Here is a 20,987-nt window from a genome sequence, read left to right as displayed (position 1 = left end):
CATTTCCCAATGTCTACATTTTCTCGTACAGTAAGTCTCAGCTGGTAGAGGTCAGAGGTCAGCTGACCCCTCCATCCAAGGTGAATTCCAGCGCTGGACACTTCAGCATCCCTCTTGTTCATTGATATGAGCTCTGCTGCTGGATTTGCAGAAGTATCTCAAATAAAACTGTCAATGCCGACCATGGACTAGTGGCTCGGTCTCATGAAGCAGTGAAATCTGAGGTCTGTGTTGATTCCACTCACTGTGCTTATCCTTGAACAAGCTACCAGTCCTCAGCACTATTCTGGAAAACAGTATATATTACCAGCCTTCATCCTTTAGAGAGGAAAATTAATTTTAAAAAAAACTGTATATTTTTCACTAAAAATCTCATTACCGTGATGCATCTGGATTTTAAAATACACACACAGACCGAAACCGCTTGTCCCGAGCAGCGTCGTAGCAAACCGGAGCATAACCTGACAGCACAGGGCGCAAGGCCAGAGGGGGACGGGACATCAGCCCGCCGCAAGGCACCCCAAGCGGGACTCGAAGCCCCGACCCGCCAGACAGCGTGAGCCAACCAAATCCACTGCGCACCACGCCCCCCACAGATTTTAAAATATTTATAGTCAAATGCATAGTTTTTTTTTTTCTAAAAAACAGCAGGTTTTTTTTTTTTTGTTTTTTTAAGAGCAACTGACATTTAAATCTTGTTAATGTGAAAATAAAAAGTGGTGAATCATTTCAAAAGACATTATGTTGCGTTAACACCTTTTTTGCTAAATCGTCATGGCTGCCACCACCATTAGTGAAAATGCACATGATTCTCATTACTGAAACTATTTTTTTTGTTTCAGTTTTAATGTTCATGAGACTGACCCTAGTATGGTCAATGACCCATTAATACATGCCTATACCATCAGTTTTCCCTTCTTTTTCATCAATACAACATTTAGTTCACACCCAGCTTATTACAAGGATCGCTCCTCTAACATACTGCACAGGAGAAGTTCCCTTACATGGCAGGTATTTGCTGCTTTCTGAAAATAGTGCTGTACTGTGTGTTGTAAGGAATTTTACTTTCATTAATAAATTTGACATATGCCCCCCCAGGACTGTGGGCCCAAATGGGCAAAGTATCACACAAATACAGAGTACATTTCACAAAACAAGACCTTTGTCCTTTGCAGTCCACAAGGTCACAGGATTATACAACAACTGTGGTGAAAGTCATTTCACTTCTTGAGAAGTCACCACATCCAGAGTAGTCTCACCAGACGTGTTCTTCCCACACAAAACTAGTTTCTACAACCAAATCAAGCTTTTCAAGTAAACGAGCACACGCTTAACCAGTTTCAATCTGTTTAATAGTATTACAGTGTAGTCTTCCTCCTTTTAGCACAATGTCTTCTCACCTACAATAAGTTAATTTTACAACACCTGTGAAACCAGGGGTATCATTTACAGCTTCAGATATGGAGGACATCAAGACCTCCAAAAACTGCTAACAACTGAAGCAGAATAACTCCAAAATCTCACCAATGGTGTAAAACATACTCGAGAATATCTATTCTAAATTTAACATTCATCGTAATATGTTCAGGAGACACATTTAAGGCAAAACAGACGATACGACAAATCAAAGTTATGGACTTCTTGCAAGATTAAAAGTCAACCATAAAGATCATGTTGAAGTAACACACAGCCAACATTTACACAAATTAAAAACAAGAATCTAAGATGTTGCAGACTTTAAATATGCAATCAGATCAGCCCGCTCGCCCTTCTTCTTGATGCCTGCAAAAATCATCTTTGTTCCTGGTATGTACTTCTTTGGGTTCTCCAGATATTCCATGAGTGTCTCCTCACTCCAGATAATGCCTGCAGCAAAAGAGCACTGGGAGTCACAAATTACAAGTTCACTGCTTGTCAAACGAGGCCATCTGTACGGTCTGCACACGTCCTACCTTTGCTCTTGTTGGCATCTGTGTAGGAGAACCCTTCGGCCTGGCCCGTCTTGCGGCCAAACAGACCCCACAGGTTCGGTCCGACTTTGTGCTTCCCTCCGTTCTCCACGGTGTGGCACTGGGCACACTTCTGGACAAACACCTTCTTTCCCTTCTCAACGTCACCCATGACTGCTCCAAAGACAATGACACAAATATTAGTCTGATTATTTTTGTCCAAATCACCTCCCACACTTTACAACCATTCACAGAGCAGTGCATTTTTACCTTAATTCATAGTAAGTATTTTGCTCAAGGCTGTCACAATAACCCTTCACGACTTTTTATAGCGTTTGCTCAGTAAATTACTAAATGTTGCTGCTATGAGCCACAATTTCCGTGTTTGTACACCATCATTTCTCTTGGGCAGAAGCGCAGATACTAGGGTCTGCACCAAAGTGTAAATAATAAGAAAAAGTATGTCGTTGCTTAGGCCCAATTTAGGAGACGAGTCTACTGTAGTACTGGCAGAGCGTCGCTTAACCGAACTGAGAAGCGAATTATTCCGGGTTCAGTGAAGGATTTCATGATCACGTTCACGCCGAAACCGGAGATGTCACACGCGTATTATATACTACTGTAGTGTTCTGTGTAACAAAGATCCCACAGGCCACACTCTTTTCTTTCCTCGGCTCCCACTACTGAGCCCAGCGGCGGGCGGCTCTTCGCTAGTTAGCGAGCGCAGACCTGAAGAACAGGCGGCCTCGCGACGTCCTTTCCGCAAGGACACACTGACTGAGTCAGTCAGTCAGTGATACGGCGCGCGAGCGGAACTGCACGATTTCGTTTCCCACCGGTAGGGTGGGAACAGCACACGAGCCGGTTAACGAAACCAATACAATTAAACTCTTACCTTAAATTAAACTTACCTTTACACTACGTACGAGACAAGTCGACTACGAATGATCCACGTGTTTAAACGACCGGCTCCCGCAAGAGTCTCACGTAACCGTCCCGCCTTGAGCTGAAGAAAGGTCACATCCCTCTATCTGTCGACCGGAAATACGTCATAGTTAGGCGGCGCCTCGTCACATGATCCGTACGTATAGATGTTGCGAAACGCACGCTTCGGTATTACCATATATGGCTGAAGCGTCTCACGGATTCCTTAGAATAGAGTGAATTGCGTGAAGGACGTAAAACGGAAGAAGACACACAGCGACAGTATCTCCATGTGCTCAGAACAGGACTGTGTTGCTATCAAAAAAACAGAAACTCAGACGAAATCAGTCTTTGTCCTGTTTTTAAAAGCTATCAGCAATCCTCACAATAATAATTCACTGTGTTTAATTTACAACCGCTACCACACAGAACGCGACTGTATAACCGAGATCCCGGCGTATGACACGAAGAGTAGTGCTGCTGTCTCACAGCGCCTGGGTGGTGCGAGAGGACGTGGGTTCGATCCCCACTTAGTCTGTGTGGCGTTTGCATGTTTTCCCCGTGTCTGTGTGGGTTTCCTCAGCCTCATGTGCTCTGGTTTCCTCCCACAGTCCGAAGACATGCTGTTCAGGTTCCCCATAGTGTGTGAGTGACACTGAGAGTGTGTTCCACTGATGTATGGGATGAATGACCCATTGTAAGTAGTGTATCTAGCAGTGTAAGTCACCACGGTGAATAAGGTGTGTCGGCTGATAGCACTACATAGAGTTCATTGGAAGTTGCTTTGCAAAAAAACGTGTGCTAGATAAATAAATGTAAATATCCCTGAGTGACAGCAGGTGTCGCTGTGGGGCTTAAAAGCACGCAGCATAGCCACGGTGTGTATTTGTCCCTCCCTGCATATTGGACACAGTGAAAGACATTCCCCAGTGCGAGTCTTCCTCGGCTGAATACATAGATTGTATATCATTTCACATATTAAACTAAAACGTAGCTATATGAAAGCTGGACTAAACATACATGAAAAAATTATAGATGATGCATTGGTCATATACCTAATCATGTCACTTTTCCTGAAAGCTCATGGTTAGGAATTCAGCTTCCACACCAAAGTAAACTAAGGTATTAAAATGACACGCATGGTTTGATCGTCGTACGGTCCACTCACTGTGTTCTGATCCAAGCTTGCGAGGTCAACGTTTACGTGTTTTTTGTTCATAGGAGATGCTTGAGACCCAGGCGGGATTTTTCCACACGCTGTGAACAAAGGGCTCCGGGTCAAGGTACGGGAAAACGGTTTAAATCAAAGACTACTTCATGTTAAATACAAGCAATGTATCAGTTCATTTTCATTCATCAACATTTTTCCTCTTCTTTCCAAAGTTCAATAAGAAAGGGCTTTGCTTCAAGTTACAGGCGGTGCTTATGAATTTTAAACTGCATTTGTTCGCAGCTAAAGAACTGCTTCTTAACTCACTGCAGAATATCTCTCATCATGTCCACTGCGGTATTCCCAGAGGACTCTTATCTGAAGTGTTTGGGCCTTGTCCTGGTCCAGGGTTTCCCCAGGACCAGTGTGACAGCTGATGGTTCTGAACACAGGCTGAACGTCATGGCCCGGAGCATGGCCGAGTCTGGACAATGTGCTTGGGCAGCAGCCAGGGGTTCACCTGCTACCAGACGTACTTGCAATCGCTCCGACGGACAAGAAGGGTCTTGGATGCGCAGGGCATCTCAGCTGACTGCTGTAAAAGTCCCTTCCTGGCACATTGGTCACTGCAGACGCCGCTCATGTAGTCAGCATTACCAGGGAATGACTCACCTGCAGCGTGTGAAAAGGTGCCACTCTACAAATTGGACACCTGACAACAGGCCAGGAGGCATGGATTTCTCCGCGGATAATTCTGAAATATCACACTGACATTTAAATCTCTTTTTCAAAAGGCACTTTTAGCATTGCGGAAAGCATTACATGCTGTACAACCAACATACGTTCAAAGAAAAATATAGAGAAAATACAGGTCATGATGGTCAGCAGCTTGAGCATCTTGAACTGGTGTCGGACTTTCTTGCAGGAACTTTGTGTTTGGTCTCATGGATTTTTCTATAAATTTTAAGATGACAATTTTTGAACGGAATAAAAAAGGCCCAAGATTAATAGAGAATATATTAAGAAGAACTTTCTGGAGAGACTACAGCTGACCACCGTTACCTTGCACCGGACAAGTGCTTAGTAATAATTGATAGAACTGTATTTTTTTATTTACAATCACTTCGCATGTTGTTTTCACAAAACCTCACCTGTTGATAAGTGGAAGGACATGTATTAGTCAGCTTTTATTGATTGTGAGTTAATAATGGTAAGAGCAAATTTGGAGTTACAAACTAACTGAGCTGCGAACAGACTTCTGGTTTGTAACTTGAGGACCCGATGTTTTCCGACATTAGAGCTTCCCTGCAATAGGTCACCTTGTGGCTCATATGTTCACCCTGAGTGGACACATTTCCATTGTTTGTAATGTTGTTCAAGCAAATTTGCCGTATTATTCAGTGCTATTTTTATAACGTAAATATTTTTGGGTGTCACCTGTACAGTAGTCTACGAAAGGCCACCAAAAAACGCGTCGTTCACTTATATGTAAATAAATATCTTAAGTGGGCACTTTTAATGATTGACAGTGTGCAGATATATTGAAAAGATTAAACATAAGTTATATGAAATGCCCAGCTGTGCTCAGCCAGCAGAGGTCACTGAGAGAAGTCCCCGGCTGACACAGAACGAGATTTAACCCTTTGTTCACGCGAGAACCACATCGGAAACCTGGAACAGTGACGTGACCTCACCGTGGGTCACACTCCAGCCACTAGGGGGCAGCACGGAATCACGTACAGCGGTAATGCTGCGGTGCAGCAGTTTCATTCACTGATTCTACCGTTTACCGTTGCATGGAGAGAAGAAAAGACCAGAAAATACCCGTTTTACTAGCTGACTCGTCGGCTGTTTAGGGATGCATATGTGCAGTAAACATAATTTAAGGGGATGTTAAATCGGAAAAGGGTATCCACACAAGTGAGGACTTAGAGCACAATTTTAGAGAATAAGTAATGGTATAAAAGCGGCTGTGCTTTTGTTTTGAGCACTTTTGCACAGTACAGTATCGTTTCAGTTTTGTTTCTCTCCATGCAACGATAACACTGAAAATGAGGATGTACATAGGAGATGTTTGAAGCATCATGGATTTGTATACATCATGTATGTATAATGTGTGCAGCTTTCAGTCCGGATAACCGGGCGCGAGTCACGTGCCGGGGTGACGTGCGACCGTCTCGCGACGATCCACGCCGTCCGTCGCGCGCCCCGCCGCTATTCGTTCTGTGAGGAGGAGCGTTCGGAGTAGCACCGCTCTGGCTGCGCGCGAGACACGGGTCAACGAGGCGACGTTCGCGTGGCCGTCCCGATCTTTCCTGAGCGACAGAGACGATGCTCGCGGAGTACCGCTGCACAGCCCGCAGCGCGTGACGGGGGAGGGGGGAGCAAGAGCAGCAGTAGCGGGAGGAGGAGCAGAGCAGGAACGCGCTCGTGCCCGTCTTCAGCCGCTGTGGAAGCCGGAGCATCGGAGCGGCACGTTCCTGCAGCAGAGAGAAGCAGAGCGGCGCGACATGTCCGGCACATCCACCACGTCCTGGTGAGGGCTTCCACAGCGAGGTTCGCTCTCATGTCCTGCAGCGCAGTGACGGAGCCGGACTCCCTTTCGTGGAGCGGATTGTAACGTCACGGTAGGGTTTTTTTTTTTTCTCTTTCTTTCTTCATTAATGAACATCTTTCTTGCTCGGGCAATGCCAATGGCAGCAGTTCCGGGAGATGACCGTGACGCGCCTGCTGCTGCTGCCTGCCGAGACGTGAATGATGGATGAAGTTAAAAGAGAGTAACATACGAGCAGGTCAAATTGTGTTAAACCGTTCGTGGGAGTGGGCTGTGTGACCTGCTCCTCAGTGGGGGCGAAGAAGAGAATGAGCTCCCGAAGGACGCCGAGGGAGCCCGAACGCGAGCCGACGCCAGCGTTCTTTCTGCCAGTACTGCGGCGGCCGTCCGCCACAGGACCAAAAATGAACCTCATTTGCCTGATAAATGAATTGAATGGCGCTCGGTTGTACAGTGACGGACACAGGCACAGAGCTCACGGTGTGTGTGATTGTTCTGAGGGGGGTAACACGCGACAGATGTTCGGTTTCTTTCCATTCTGTTTTCGTCGTGATTCCCTAAGAACATTAATATGCTGGAGCACCTGCCACATCCGGGCACCGTGGACCGAACGCGCGCACATGGAGAGTCGTCCCCCCCCCCCCCCCCCCCGACAGCGCGCGCTCGCGACGCCGGGCTTCTCTGCCAGGGCTATTATCTGTCCTTTTAAAAACCAAGGTCAGAAAATGACAGCGCGGTGCGACGCTTAGAGTCGGAAAACACGCAGGGACACAGTGGACGACACGGCGGAACGTGTTACAGTGTGAAATATGCGATGCACGTTTTCAACATACAGAAAAATACTCAAAAATGTAGCGGCCGGGGACGAACAGGTTTACCTCAGACTCAGATTTTCTTGCAGCCCTTACAAGTTTTACTCTGTGAGTAATATTCAGTGCTGAAGCCCACGCTGAACTTTAAAGTTGAGGTTATAATAGTACCAGGAGAAGACCATTTGTTTTTTCAAGCCAGGTTTATGTGTAATAATGCCATGGTGTGCCTTCACTATATTTTCCAGTATGCTTTGAGTGAAAATGTAGTAACTCGTAAAAAAAAATACCCTGGGAAACCCTTGCCCTGACCCAACCTTAAGGGACCTGGCTCCACTGCGAGTAAAAGTGGTGCTTCGTGATTCCTGAGCCACACGTTTGCCTGCAGGTTTGAATCTGACACCGGGTTTGTGCAGTGCACGTGTTCCTCGTGTTCGTAGGTGAAAGATGTGGTTTACCGCTGCGTCTTCCGCGCACATCAGTACCCCCACGACCACGAAAACCATGTGAGCGATCACCTTGAGTTTTAATTTGACTTGACTGCACTTCAACTGCCTAAACCCCCCCCCCCCCCATCTGTATTGTCGGGACGTATGGTAAAGCTGGTGAGACTGAGCTCTCTGCTGGTGTTCATGTGGGACTGATGACACACGATGAGTAAGACCGTGTGTTGATGATGCTGTACATTTACATTTATTCATTTAGCAGACGCTTTTCTCCAAAGCGGTGTACGTCTCATGGAAAATACAGTGTGTGCATGACATTAGCAGAAAGACACTTAGATGCAGGTGCATGATTCTAAAGTACAGTTTATTTTCCACTATATGAACCAATGTACATCACAATTAACTGCATAAAACTTTATCTTAATATCGACGATTCCTAATTGCCTTCCTAGTACTTTTTTTAAAAATATATAAATATTTACATTACATTACAAGAATAGCTGTGTGAAGGTTTATCCATTGTTTGACAGGTATGATCTCAAGGTTATAGTGCATGAACATTTACACATGGTCGAAGTGAGTCCAGAAGAGGTGAGTTTTAGGACTCTTTTTAAATGTGGACAAAGATTGAGTAGTTCTGAGTGAGAGGGGGGCTTTTATTCCACCACATTGGAGCCGGAACCGAGAACCTTCGTGTTTTTGCTTTTGGACCTTTTGTGCATGGGCCCATCAAACAGGCAGAGGTGGAAGAGTGTAGCAATCTGGTTGGGGTGTAGCGGATGATCAAGCTTTGTAGATATCTGGGAGAAGTTCCATTGATGCTTTTATAGGCTATAACCAGGGTTTTGAATTTGATCCTGGAGGCTATAGGAAGCCAATGCAGAGAGACGAAGCGAGATACATGGGAATGCATCAGCAAATCAAACAAGTTATGCAGCAGCGTTCTGTATCAGCTGTAGAGGTTTGATGGCAGTAGCAGGAAGGCCAGACAGGAGAGAGTTGCAATTGTTCAGACGGGATGTCATCATGGCTTGGACAAGTAGTTGCGCAGAGTCTGTTGTTAGATAAAGATGGATCCTGCAGGTGTTATTCAGGATGTATCTGCAGGTCCAGGTTGTGGCTTTAATGTGCTGAGAGAAAGACAGAATTGAGTCAATCATCATTCCCAGACTCTTAGCCAAGTAGGTAGGCAAAATCAGTGAGTTTTCAAGTTTCATAAAGTAATATTAGAAATATCAGTTTTGAATGTCATTTAACATTACTTTATTTTAGTCTTTGGTTACCAGTTTTGTTTTTTGGATGCGGATGCTTTAGGTCAAGGTTTAATTCAACTTAAATTTATCTAAAGTATTTATCTGTTTGCATTGGCAGGACAGGGGAGGGGTGTTCAAGCAGGTGTCTTTCCATTATTGCTGTATAACTGTTCTTAACTACCTTTGATAGTATTTGCTGGTCCTCCCCAATAAATGACAAGTCGTTACATCACTGCATAAACATTATTCCTGAACTGTACGCTGTTGTTCTGTTGCTGGCTGCAGACTGAGTCTCATTTATATTCTTGTGTTTCTGAAATGTTTTTCCAGGTGTTTTCCTTGGTTATGGTTTTTGCAGTACTATAACCGTCTGAGGTTTACACTGAGTGGGTAGCCTTGAGTTTCAACTTGAAACAAAACCCAGGTTTTTTTGTTTTCCCCTGTAACCTGATGACTTTGTGGGTGTCTGGCTATTAGGGATCTGTTTAATTATGCAAAAGAAGAGATCAATGGGATTGAGACAGTAGATAGTCTCGTATACGCTATGTTTATGAATATTAAGTAGGAGGTAGCTAAACGGCTTTTACTAAGAGTTCAATGGAGACTCTGCCTTTTGGTTGAGTTTATATTAACATTCAGGTGTTTCTGGACAGTGAAGAAGCTGGATAGGGAAAAACTTAGATGCTGGAGGCGATCATAAGGATGCTATGGACTTGCATCAAAACAAACAGAAGGATCTCGGCACAAATCAAGCAAGAACTCTCATTCGAAGCTCAAATGATGACCATGAGGTTATTTTACTTTGGACAGGTTATGAGAACATTGGATTCTTTCAGAAACACAGCAATGCTTGGAAAAGATTGAGGGAAATTTGAGGACAACCAGCAACCAGAAGAACTGAGTGACACACAACAACTATGGATACACCCCTGTGAATCTGAAGGACTCATTCTGGATTGGATGGAGCATTCCGGACACATTCTATATATGTGGTCCTGTGTTGCCGAACACTTAAGAGCTTTGTTGAAGTGTACGTGGATCGACCTTGGTACAGTGGTGGAATGTGTGGCAGAGCTTTCTCTCGACTAAAAGCATAGCTGCTCATATAGTGGAGATACCTCTACCAGGCAGTCCTACTAGATTGCTTCGGGGGTGTAATAATGTCACTGTTGAGGTAACCAGACAGGACAGAGAGCTCTCCACCCGTATGTCTTTCGCAGTGTCTTTGCGAAATCCCTGCCCTACTTGACTAAGCTTAAGCTGCTCAGAGAGCTAGAGGTTCTCAAGGTATTTGGGTGGAGTGGCTATTCTGAACCTGGCTCATCAGTGTTACAGCAGCCCCAGGCTGTCCATACACACGGGGTAAAAGACATCCCATGCACATACACATGTGGAAGAGAGGAATACGGTAGTGCATTATGGTGCATGATGTTCAGAAGCATGGGGAATATCTTCATTGAGGGGGCCAAGTGCTAACCTTGCCTTTAACCCTGGCTTTAACCTGAGCTCCACCACCTTTTAGTCTTTTTCACAGAGTTGAAATTATGTCATTACACTGGTGAAGGACTATTATCTAAACAAAAAACTTTGCATATAGTTGATAGTTTACCCTCAATGCAGTTTCTTGCTAACTGGAGTCTTGTAAGCATAAAATTAGCTCTGCTATCAAAGAGGAACACAGCTCTTGCACTTCCAAGGACTGGAACATATTGAATTTAGGTGAAAAATTTTCTTAACAGTTTCCAGTTATCACACTATTTTTAGGAACTGTTTAGACATTGTTTTCAACATGTTAAGGTGGACTTTTGGTTTTGCTTCGCTATGTAGCTGACTGGTCACTTCCTTATCATGAATGTACTTATTAATGTACTTAATTTGCTCATTTATTGAAGTTTTTAATCACTTATTTGCTTGATTCTTGTTTTGTTGTACTTGCAACTTGAATATATGAACATTTATCATGTCTTGTGCAAAACATTTGCAAATATGTGGAACAAATGAAAATATGGTTTGCCATTAGCTTTTTTGTAGCCTTGTGAGTATGAATGGAGTCTTACATTTTATTATACCTATGGCACATGTTGGAAAATTGAGTAATGTTACCCTCTATGAAGTAACAAAGGATGATCGACCTGTGTGTTTATTTGCTTGAGCTTTCGTTCATAGTAGGAAACACACAAAAGTTTGAACTGTGGCTCCTAAGTTTTCTTTTGAACCAAAAGCGTGAAGTCTGTTTCCTGGAACAGCAGGTGGTGTAGCAGTCAGAGATTTCACCCCATAATTGGAAAATCCCACAGTCCAATTTCTGGTCCTGCTGTAGTACCTTTGTTAAAGATGCTTATTATATTCCAGTTAAAATTACCTGCCTGTATAAATGAGCAAATAATTGTAAGCTACATATATGAGTTAAAAGGTTAGTTATTCATTTAGCTGATGCTTTTTTTCAAAAGCGACTTGCGGTGTTATGGTTATTACAATCATTTTCCTGTGTTTACAGCTGGGTAAGTGTACTGGAGCAATTTACGGTAAGTATGTTGCTCAAGAGTACTACAGCTGAAGGTGGGAATCGAACCTGCAGCCTTTGGGTCCAAAGGAAAAAGCTCTAACCACTACGCAACCAGCTGACCCCACATACATCGTCAGTAATAATTGATCAGTTTGATCATGGATCTCAACATAAACATTTGTTGCTGCTTTAAATGCCTTTGTTGTCACTGTGAAACAAAATGGCGAGGGCACAAGTAAATTGCACCATCCTTCTTTGCTGTTTTTAAAATAGTTTCTGGAGCTCTACATTGGACGTGGACACACAGGTTCAGCAGACATTCCCTGGAAAGAGATGCACTCAAAAGAGAAGCCAGACAGAACCACTGAAGTCTGTTCAAGCAGACCAAACAATGTTGCGAGAGCTATTGAACCACAAATGGAGTGAAATGCTTTTTTTTTTTTCTTCTTTTTGCGGTGCGGTGGTTGCTAATGGAGATGTGTAAACACAATAAACCTGAGAGCAGTTGATATGTTGTCTCCTAATGTTGATCTTCAAAAACAATGGATACTTTGCCTGTAATTGTGGTACAATTAGAAGAACATAATTCTGACTGAACTGGGATCCTGCTGTAAATGAAATTAAACCTTATTGCTCAAGCACCAGATTAATTAGCATTTTCTATACAGGGGAGCAGTTTACCAGTGTCTAATTTCTTTGTTCTCCTCTTAATTTCTCAAGGTGGTTTGTTGAATGCAAGAGTGGAATTTATATTCGCTGGAAGAAGTGGCGGCTCAGACCCTGACAAAGACAGCGAATATCCCTCTCTGTTCTCGTCTTCCTGTGGCACTAGGAAAAAACGGCAGTGTAGAAGTGACCATCAGATGTGTTGAGTCATATTGTGCAGTGTGTACAGTATCACAATTAGAAGTGTGAACTGTGTCCATTGAAGCCGAACTGTTGCTATGGTGAGCTGCTTTACCAGTCAACACTTGAACCTGCACTTGCATACGTACTGTATTTGTTGTTGCTAATATTGCAAAGGGTATTTAGTGGATGGTTGCTGGTGAAACATCCAGCACCCAAATGATCATAACCTGATTTATGTACATGTGTATGCTTTTTGTGGGGAGGTAGGAGGTCAGATATATTTTACTTTTGTAAACTGCATGGAGAAGTTGTTTTTAGCAAGGAGTCATTTCATTCAAAATTCAGCAGTGTTTCTCTGTAGTACTGATGTTCTTCTACTTCCATCGAGGAAAACAAACCATCTGTTTGAGCTACTGTGCTTGTTCCTGGTCTCTGCAAATTGCGCCGTCTGCTGATTTTTGTTCTGACTTCAATCATAGGCCTTCACCGAACTGTAAACGAATGACATGTTAATTTTAAAATAAAACCATAAGCTGAGTGCAAATAAAGGGGCTCCATTATGTCAGTGGCTATTTTATTATGTGCACGTGCAACAGTTTGGTATCCTCATTACGACACACTTTGCTCAAAACAAACTTAAAAGGTGTGGCACCACAGAAAATGTAGCAAGTCCTCTGCGTATGGCTGAGTTTAGGGCTACGGTCAAATGTACGATACTGCTGTATTAACTGAGCACGAGGAGTGCGGTACCATGGCGAAGAAAGGTGTTTACACTGACACCAGCATGAACACCCTTATCACTGGAACTTGCCCTAGGCCTGTGTGAGAACCTCTTCCATTTGTTCCTCTTACTGAGTGCCATTCGTTTTACATTTGTCTGACGCTTTTCTCTAAAGCTACTTGTAATGATTTCCCCATTTGTACACCTGGGTAATTTTTACGAGTATTTCAGAGTAAGTACCTTGCTTAGGGCAGTACAGCAAAAAATGGGATTCAAACCCTGGTCCTTCAAGTTCAAAGGCAGTAGGTGTAACCACTGCGCCACCTGGTGTCCCTACATTGAGGCGTGCCTGTAACTCAGAGCATTTTATTATAGGAGCGTTCTGTATCAGTAATGTATACAGAAAAAAGAAAAAAAATGCCCCAAATCTGGACTGTCAGCAGTTGTTTTCAGAAAGAATGACCTAAGGGTTCGCTCTGCTTTTTCTCATTTTTCCAGTGTGCTGTTGGAATGACCCAAAATATAATCTCATTTATTTTTTTTTTTATTTTTTTTTTTTTTTGGTTAGGAGCCAGAGCCCAAGTAAGAAGTGAGCATCAGACCCTTGGGTTCCACGGCTCTGTTAGGGAAACAGGGCATTATTAGCAGCGGCGCAATCCTCTTTCATGGCTTTTGTTTCCTGAGTGGATCTTTTGGGAGTTGTCGGTGCCTCGACTGAAAGCAGGCGGGCGGACGGCACGATCGTTTTGTTGTACAGCGGGGCCCTGCGCGGCCTCCAAGCTTTCTGCTGAGTCATGTCGAGTCATTGGGAAGGAGGCGAGGGGATTAGGATGCGGGCACTTTCCTTCGCGTGTGGCTTCAAGTGCCGCTTCACTGGGCCCATCAGCAGGATGTCAGCCCAAGTGTCGCCTTCTTTCGTATATTAACGGCTGCCAGGACTGCTGGCTCACGCCAAAAACGGGTTTGATCGCTTCAACGTGTTACGGCCCCAGCTTGCGCAAACATATTAAAGATGCAATTATTGGGCAGCTCCACCGGAACGTGTCTTTCCTGCGGGTTTTATGAAGAGCAAAGGGTCTGCGTTATATTACCATACATCTGCGATACAGGAAGATGTGATAAAAGGTTACACTGCTTGGTATTCGGAGAGCTGGTGGCCAGCGAAAGTGGGTGATGAAGGACCCGAGACCAAGAAATTTGCCGACGTCTCGTTTTTAGCCGGATGGCCCCTTCGTGAATTAGGACAGGGAACCTCCCCGTCTTCTCGCTAGTAACGGACAGCGTGGGGACAGGTTCGATTGCGAGGCCTGCGAGTGGGAGGAGGGTGAAAGGAGGGAGCGGTCTGTTTTTGCTGTAATTTCCGGGGGCTTGGAGATGCCCTCATTGTCTTTGTAGAAACTGCCAGCTGCACAGTTTATATACGAGTGTAGCATGTGCGGAGTGTGTGAAATATTTCACGGGGAATGTTCACGAATGCCTGTGTGCGTGCGTGCCTTTGAGGCCACAATGCATTGTGGGATTCCCGTACACGTAGTAACGAAGCCGCTGCAGGGAGCGATCCTGCTTGTGTTCGACATGCTGTTGTGGCAGTGTCTTCCTGCTGCGGGTGTTTCTTTGCGGTGAGTTCACAGAATGGGTCTGCTGGGCTGAGGGGAACTGTGGATTTTTAGCTCTGCCTCTGTCCCGTGATCAGTCAGCGCTTCGTGGTCCCGTTTCAGAGTCGGTGGCCCGTGACATCCGAGTGGATCTGCTCCAAGGTGACAGGACATCACCGGCTGGCTGCTTGCCTTGTAATATTTTCAGGTCAGGTAGTGATTAATAAGGATGTGCTCTCAGCACATGGTAATGAACTGCACTCCCTTAGGCTGCTTAATGAAAAATGTTAATTGAGGCACTTTGTGTAATGTGAATAAGTGTTTTTGGGACTTCAAACATGTAACTTAGTGCCGTGGATGTGGTTATTTTCCGTGTTCTGTAGCTGTTCCCATCTGGATTGCAGCGTGCACGGTGATACGCTGTCACGTTGGCCAGAGCAACGGTCAAACTGTGGTTTCCTGTTCTTCTAACTGAAGAGTTGGTGGCCTTCCCTACATTTCCTGAAACTGGTACGCTGCGCTCGGGTCACTCGGACGCACTTCCTTCATTCTCTTAATCCAGCGAAACGGCATCACCTTCAGCCTTTGCACTGCTTTGGGGGCGGCTTCAGTGTGGTACCCCATTGCCCAGTGAGGGAAAACCTCACCTTCATTAATAATAACGCAGAGGTAGTGAGCAGCCTGATTTTCATAGCCGTTTTCTTTTTTTATCTGACTGGTGCTGGTTCGAATCGCCCTCCTGGTATAATTCCCTTCATCAAGGTTCTTACCCCGAAGTGATTCAGTAAGAATAGCCTGCAGCATAAATGGGTAAATCACGTTGATAATAAAATGGTGCAGGTGACCGTGGACAAAGCTGTCAGGAGAGTAAAGGTGAGCTGTTGCAGAAGTTCAGTTATGCCTCTGATGCGGATTGGGGGGAGGGGCGTGTCCTGGTAAAAATCTGTTTTGTAAGATATCATACAGCTGTGAAAAATATTAGGCTTGAATACAATTAATGCTGAAGCGCACTGTAGGAAAGGACTGAGCTCGCAAGACTCATAGCAAAGCTCCTGGGGCTGCAGCTGTTTCCAGCTGGGCTCTTCAGACGCTGTGTGAAGCGTGTGGCTCTTTCCACTTCACTTTGCTGACACTGACCCCCCCCCCCCCCCCCCCCCAAAAAAAAAGGGACAAACAGCAGTTGTGCTGATGATGGATGACTGTGTCTCTGAATCTAAGTGCAGTGGCTGTGTTTTTGAGTGGGTTCTGTTTACCGGCTGGGGAGGGATCTTTGTGATCCTCGTTGCGGTCCTCAAGGCCCAACCGTGGCCGGTAGGAGTTGAGTGGCGCTGTCGCACGCTGGCACGGGAGACAGTCCTGGACATGGAGCTGATGAATGAACAAGACTGCAGGCTCCACTAGCCCCGCAGCAAGAATGGCACCGGCGGACTGCAGTAAGATGTCTCCGCTTTTGGCGTTGTTTGCTACGCCTTGACGTAGCACGGTACATTAAGGTGCGAAACCAGGTTTTTTTGCGATCGCCTGCCTTTTGATATTGGACACTGTAGATGGCGAACTGAAAAAAGACAACACTTGTGGGAAAACCCTCTTTTGTACGCAACAGCAGAGCTGAAGTGAAATCATATTGCTCCTTGTGTGAAAATGTCAGATATGCGTATGCAGTTTATCACTTTCTCAGTCTCCTCAGATCTTCGCCAAGGAAGTCTTCTGTCCTGACGAGGCCTTTCTGGACCTCCAGGCCGGAACAGCATGCACAAGATAACGTCTCGATGTCCAAGAAAGTCTTGCGCAGCAGCTTAGAACACAGCCTCCAAATACACCACCGTTCAAAGGCAGGGTGTGTGACATCCTGTACGCAAACTCTTGACAGGGATGTGGCGAATCGTGCCCATTTTTGTCTGAATAACGAAAGGGTGCCGTGTGAGCGTTAGTGTTGTGCGTTTGTCCTACAGAGGGATTAGTGTCGCACACGGACCTCGTGAGAACACTATACGTTCAGCACGGTCACGGCCGGCACGTGAGCGCGTGTTGGGTTGCGCCGGAGGATCCTTCGCAGGGTTAATTGATATTGGAGCGCTGCAGTTGGCCTGTTGCACGCTCACCATGCTACGAGCAGAGCGCTGCGGGCGCTGTAGCGGTGCATCGTGCTCAGCTGACTTTAATTATTTAACTTAACTCAAATGTGAGAGAAGTGTTTTGAGGCCTGTTGACTCATGCAGAAAGGAGGTTGCAGCCCCTGTGTGCGTGTGCATGCGTGTGACTGTGTGTGTGTGTGTGTGTGTTCACGCGCATGCCCAGGTACGTACAGCACACGTAGCTCCGTTTGGAAATATGTGAGCCCAAACGTGGTTCTGTAAATGTCCCTCTGCTGCAGTGAAATTCTCGTTTAATCAAATCCTGCCCTCGCTTTTCTAAAAGAAAAGCTTTTCATCCAGAAAGTTCAGGTTTTGTTTGGAGGCACTCATGCATGTAATTAAGTGAAAATATAGCGGGCAAATGCGAATTGGTGCATATGCGTAAATAAGCAAACCCTCAAGGTATTTCGGCTCAGCGTTAATAAAAAGACATGGTTAACACAGAGCCGGTTCCCAGGGTAAAGTGAGGACTGCGCTGTTCTCTACATAAAGGTACTATAAACAAGGGCAGGTTAGGGTTACCCAGACAGTCTCAAAGTACTTGTCATTTTGGGAAAACGGTTTTAGTGAAAAGTCAGCTTGTTTTTACCAGTTGTCAGCAGTGTTATTCTTGGTCCTTGCCGCTAACCAAAGCAGAGTAAATGGTACGTTTCCTCTGGACTGCCACGCTCTAAAGGTGTTTCTCTGGTGTGCAAACTCTGCCGCACCTGCTGTCCAGTTGAAAAAGGTGCGGACAAGTTTTTCGACCTCGGGTAAGCTGTGTCCGACTCCGTTTTAAGCTCCGGCTCGCTCGCTACGGACCGTGAAAGTGGGCACGTCGTCCGAAAGGAAAGCTTCATCCTTGCTCCCCAGTTAGGGATGGGACCAGTCCTGAGCACACTGTGGAGAAGGATGCTATGAATAATAGATGTGTGTGTGTGTGTGTGTGTGTGTGTGTGTGTGCGCTCACAATGGTGACCGAGGCCCGCCTTGGGCAGGCGGAGTGAGCAGGTGTGTACAGTGTTAACTGTGGCCCTGTTTGTCCTACTGCGGTGCTGCACCCAGAGAAGTTCTAATAAGGGCCGTCCTACTTCTGCAGCTAAAGGCTTTTTGCTTCATTTTCGTTGTAATTAATGTTTATGCTTTTATTGTTATTCCCGCTGAGTACTTCTGCAACGTTCAGGTTACTAATCTAAAGCCTTTATACGCTAATATTTTGCCAGCTGCATTTTGTTTTGAGCGTTCACTCAGAACTGCTGACTCGCTTCTGAAATTGGAAAAAGGTCTCAGAACGCCTCTTTCAGACCGATTCTCTCCTGATCTCCTGACAGCTCCGTAAATGAGCATCACGTTCATCTTAGTACTTCCCATCAGACTCGACTCTACGGTCTAATGTGCAGCAACTGTGCTGCAGAAGTCGTATGTCTCTGGCTGATGCTCTTCATCGGTTATGCAGTTTGCTGTTTTTCTGTGTTGTACGTCACTTTGAGGGGGTGCATTGTCTGCCATATGAATAAATGTATATGCTGTGGTCTTTTTTGTAATTTATAAGTACTTAAGCTCGCTCTTCTGCTCTGTCATGTTTAACCCATGTGTGGCTTCCTGGGGTGGAGTGTGACACACTGTGTAAAGTCTGTGTAAACCCGTGTCAATTACCTGGTGCTCGGGAAAGGCAGGAGCTGTCCCAGGGCCTTAGTCATCTGAGGCGACCTGTTTGAGTGCCGTTGTTGATCCTGGCGCCGCAGACAGTAGGTTAGCAGAACTGTATATATCCATTGAATGTCAGCCAAACCATCTAGACGGCAGAGGAGAGTGTCAAGGCAGCCCCTCCCAGAAGGTAGATCTTCCTGCTTCCTGCAAACGCTGCTGGAAATCACAGCCAGGCTGCTTATTGATGTGAGATCAGGATGTCTTCAAAAAATATTTCATTCCCTGTAACTTTGTTTCCAAATATTTTCTTTCGGTACTGGAGCACTGTGACTTCGTTGTCTCCGTGTATTTCACTTTTAAAGTGCAACATTTCCCAGTAGACCTCAGTGCCAGTTGTATGGGCGCTAAGATTCTTTTCAGTTCCTTCCTGGAAGTCTTGTCTCGTTCTTGGTTCTCAGTGACTTGGTGATTTTCTGTTGGCTGTTTCACATGGCGGCACAGCAGGTAGTGCTGGTGCCTCTCAGCTCCAGGGCTGCGTTGGAATGCGACGCAGAAGTGCAGCAGATGGACGAGGACGTCAGAGCCTGCATCTGCACTACCTGTGGTCCGTGCGAGGGGGATGGGCAGCGTCGCGATGGCATGCGTGCCTGGGGATAGCTGGGCACGGCGTGTTCCCGGCATCCTCTGGGGTTCCACACCAAGACAGCTGCTTTTTTTTTTTTTTAAACAAACAGGAAGAGCTGTTAAATTGCTGTGGAGCAGAGAGCCATTAAGGAGCCCTGTGACTCATTCGCTGTGAGCGGAGTTGTGAAACGAAGAGTCGAATGAATTGCCTCTTTCTTTGGCTTTGTCAGCGCTGCCACATTGTACAATTTACCGAGTCTTTACCCCTAATAATTATTACATCCGGGCGCAGGGATTTGCACTGCATAAATGATATTAAGCAGTTATGCTTTTTCATTCTGAAACCTGGAGCGTGAAGCTGGATATGGAGACAGTAACGGCCCGGGACCGGTGCGACTCACACCCACTAGAGAAGAATAAAAAGTGGCATCCATCGTTGGGACAGTGTGGTTCAACTGCTGAGCCCGTGTGAGACGTATCTCTCCGGTCGCTGATCGGGACCGCCGAGTGTGCTTGCGGGGGTCTGCACGGGAGGGTGCACACATCTGACACGCGGTGCTCCAAGCTCTAGTCACCAGAACACAGTGTAATGAAGAAGGAAGGGCCTTTTGCAAGTCAAGGTGTCTAAAAATACTTCGTAAAAACCAGCGTGTCGTGGCAGAGATGCTGCTGAATTTTTAATGAGCAGACTTGGGGAGTGCTCCAAAGTGACGTCCCCTGTCAGCATGCTCACAAGTGTTTAGGATTCTGCCGGGCTAGGATTTGAATGTCCTATGCGTGGTTCCTTCGTTGCAGTTTTGACCCAACGTCATCCCAGTTGGTGAGCTAGCTGACCAGTGCCATCCAAAGTGGGTTGACTGGTGATGTCACTTCCTTTTTGCTGCAGGTGAGGAAGACGTGAGGAGGTCGTGTGTGTGTGACCTGGACAATGTGCCTTGACTGCTGTCTCCGCAACTGTTGAGGAAAGATCACCCACACCCCGGGGAGGCCATGTCTCACCACCCTCAGCGCAGCCCCCAGGGTCGCACCCTCAGTGTGGAGGAGAGGACCACCACGCCCATCCACAAGAGCTCGACGCCCACGCACAAGAGTGCCTCGTCGTCCTCTTCATCGCAGCGGGATAGTCGACAGGTGAGCCGTTCTGTGCACACTTCCAGAGAAGCTCCGCACGCTTGTAACGTGAAGATGCTGACTTGCGTTCTGCGCGTGGTGCCCCTGAGCAACATTCTTGCCACTTCACTCACCCTAAGCTTCTGGAAACTCTCCTATAGGCGGGGGTTCCTGCGAGGAACTGGACGCTGCCGTGGAAGCTGTGACATCATACATTTTCCGGTGGCATGGCGTGAATGATTAACGGCAGAGCAAATCAGAAGGCAGCTTCATAGGATTTGCGTTGCCCGTAACCATGGGTGACAGCTCTTGCTGATGGCATCAAGGAAGCGAACAATAAACGAGCCTGGGGCAGCTGCTGTCTTTGGACCCCAGAGGTAGCAGGTTTGAATCCCACCTCCAGTTTTAGTACCCCTGGGGAAGATACTTACCCTGAATTATTCCAGTAAAATAACCCACCTGTATAAATGGCTAAATAGTTGAAAGTAGCATAACATTGTAAGTCACTTTGGAGAAAAGCATCAGGTAAATGAATAAATGTAATGTAAATGTTAACACAACCAACACCAGTGTGGAGTGCCACGCGTTTACCAGTCCAGTCGATCTCAATGAGAGCTATTTAAAGTGCCCCGTGTTTCTGTTGGACGGTGTAAGATGCTCATGTTTCCACAACGACACAGAGGTGGGCGGGGCTCATGCTTATTTTATTGCCCTGCCATCAGAGCGGTTAGTG

General features: G+C 45.9%; 2 protein-coding genes across 9 annotated transcripts in view; one reads left to right on the top strand and one right to left on the bottom strand.

Annotated features, from left to right (window-relative positions):
* Nucleotides 1–1,334: 1,334 nt before the first annotated feature.
* LOC108920269 (cytochrome c-like) lies at nucleotides 1,335–2,992 on the bottom strand. Of its 2 annotated transcripts, none has more exons than XM_018728892.1 (3): nucleotides 2,861–2,992; nucleotides 1,953–2,126; nucleotides 1,335–1,866 (listed from the first exon to the last, which is right to left on the bottom strand). In XM_018728892.1, the coding sequence occupies exons 2-3, from the start codon at nucleotides 2,119–2,121 to the stop codon at nucleotides 1,721–1,723; spliced, it is 315 nt and encodes a 104-aa protein (XP_018584408.1). In that variant the 5' UTR covers nucleotides 2,122–2,126; nucleotides 2,861–2,992; the 3' UTR covers nucleotides 1,335–1,720. The 2 variants fall into 2 exon arrangements, with proteins under 2 accessions (XP_018584408.1, XP_018584407.1); XM_018728891.1 differs by having other exon boundaries at nucleotides 1,953–2,123.
* Nucleotides 2,993–6,195: 3,203 nt separating this feature from the next.
* Nucleotides 6,196–20,987, top strand: part of osbpl6 (oxysterol binding protein-like 6) — a 46,354-nt gene continuing 31,562 nt past the window's right edge. For 5 of the 7 annotated variants that reach the window (XM_018728965.2, XM_018728966.2, XM_018728963.2 and 2 more), the window contains exons 1-2: nucleotides 6,196–6,650; nucleotides 20,031–20,275. In XM_018728965.2, the coding sequence (XP_018584481.1) occupies nucleotides 20,135–20,275 (141 nt within the window). In that variant the 5' untranslated portion in view covers nucleotides 6,196–6,650; nucleotides 20,031–20,134. Of the gene's footprint in view, nucleotides 6,651–14,699; nucleotides 14,781–20,030; nucleotides 20,276–20,624; nucleotides 20,639–20,987 lie in introns of those variants that run through there. The other 2 variants (XM_018728962.2, XM_018728967.2) reach the window with 2 other exon arrangements.

Source organism: Scleropages formosus, chromosome 21 (assembly GCF_900964775.1).
Source record: "Scleropages formosus chromosome 21, fSclFor1.1, whole genome shotgun sequence".
Classification (NCBI taxonomy): Eukaryota; Metazoa; Chordata; class Actinopteri; order Osteoglossiformes; family Osteoglossidae; genus Scleropages; species Scleropages formosus.
Note: the sequence above shows the minus strand (reverse complement) of the source record. Positions and strands in the feature narration are given on the sequence as shown.

Bases quoted from the DNA above. Each gene is read 5' to 3' on its own strand.
- LOC108920269 (XM_018728892.1), bottom strand. From the start codon at position 2,121: ATGGGTGACGTTGAGAAGGGAAAGAAGGTGTTTGTCCAGAAGTGTGCC. The intron at 1,867-1,952 runs GTAGGACGTGTG...CTTTTGCTGCAG, and splicing joins AGATGCCAACAAGAGCAAAG to GCATTATCTGGAGTGAGGAG.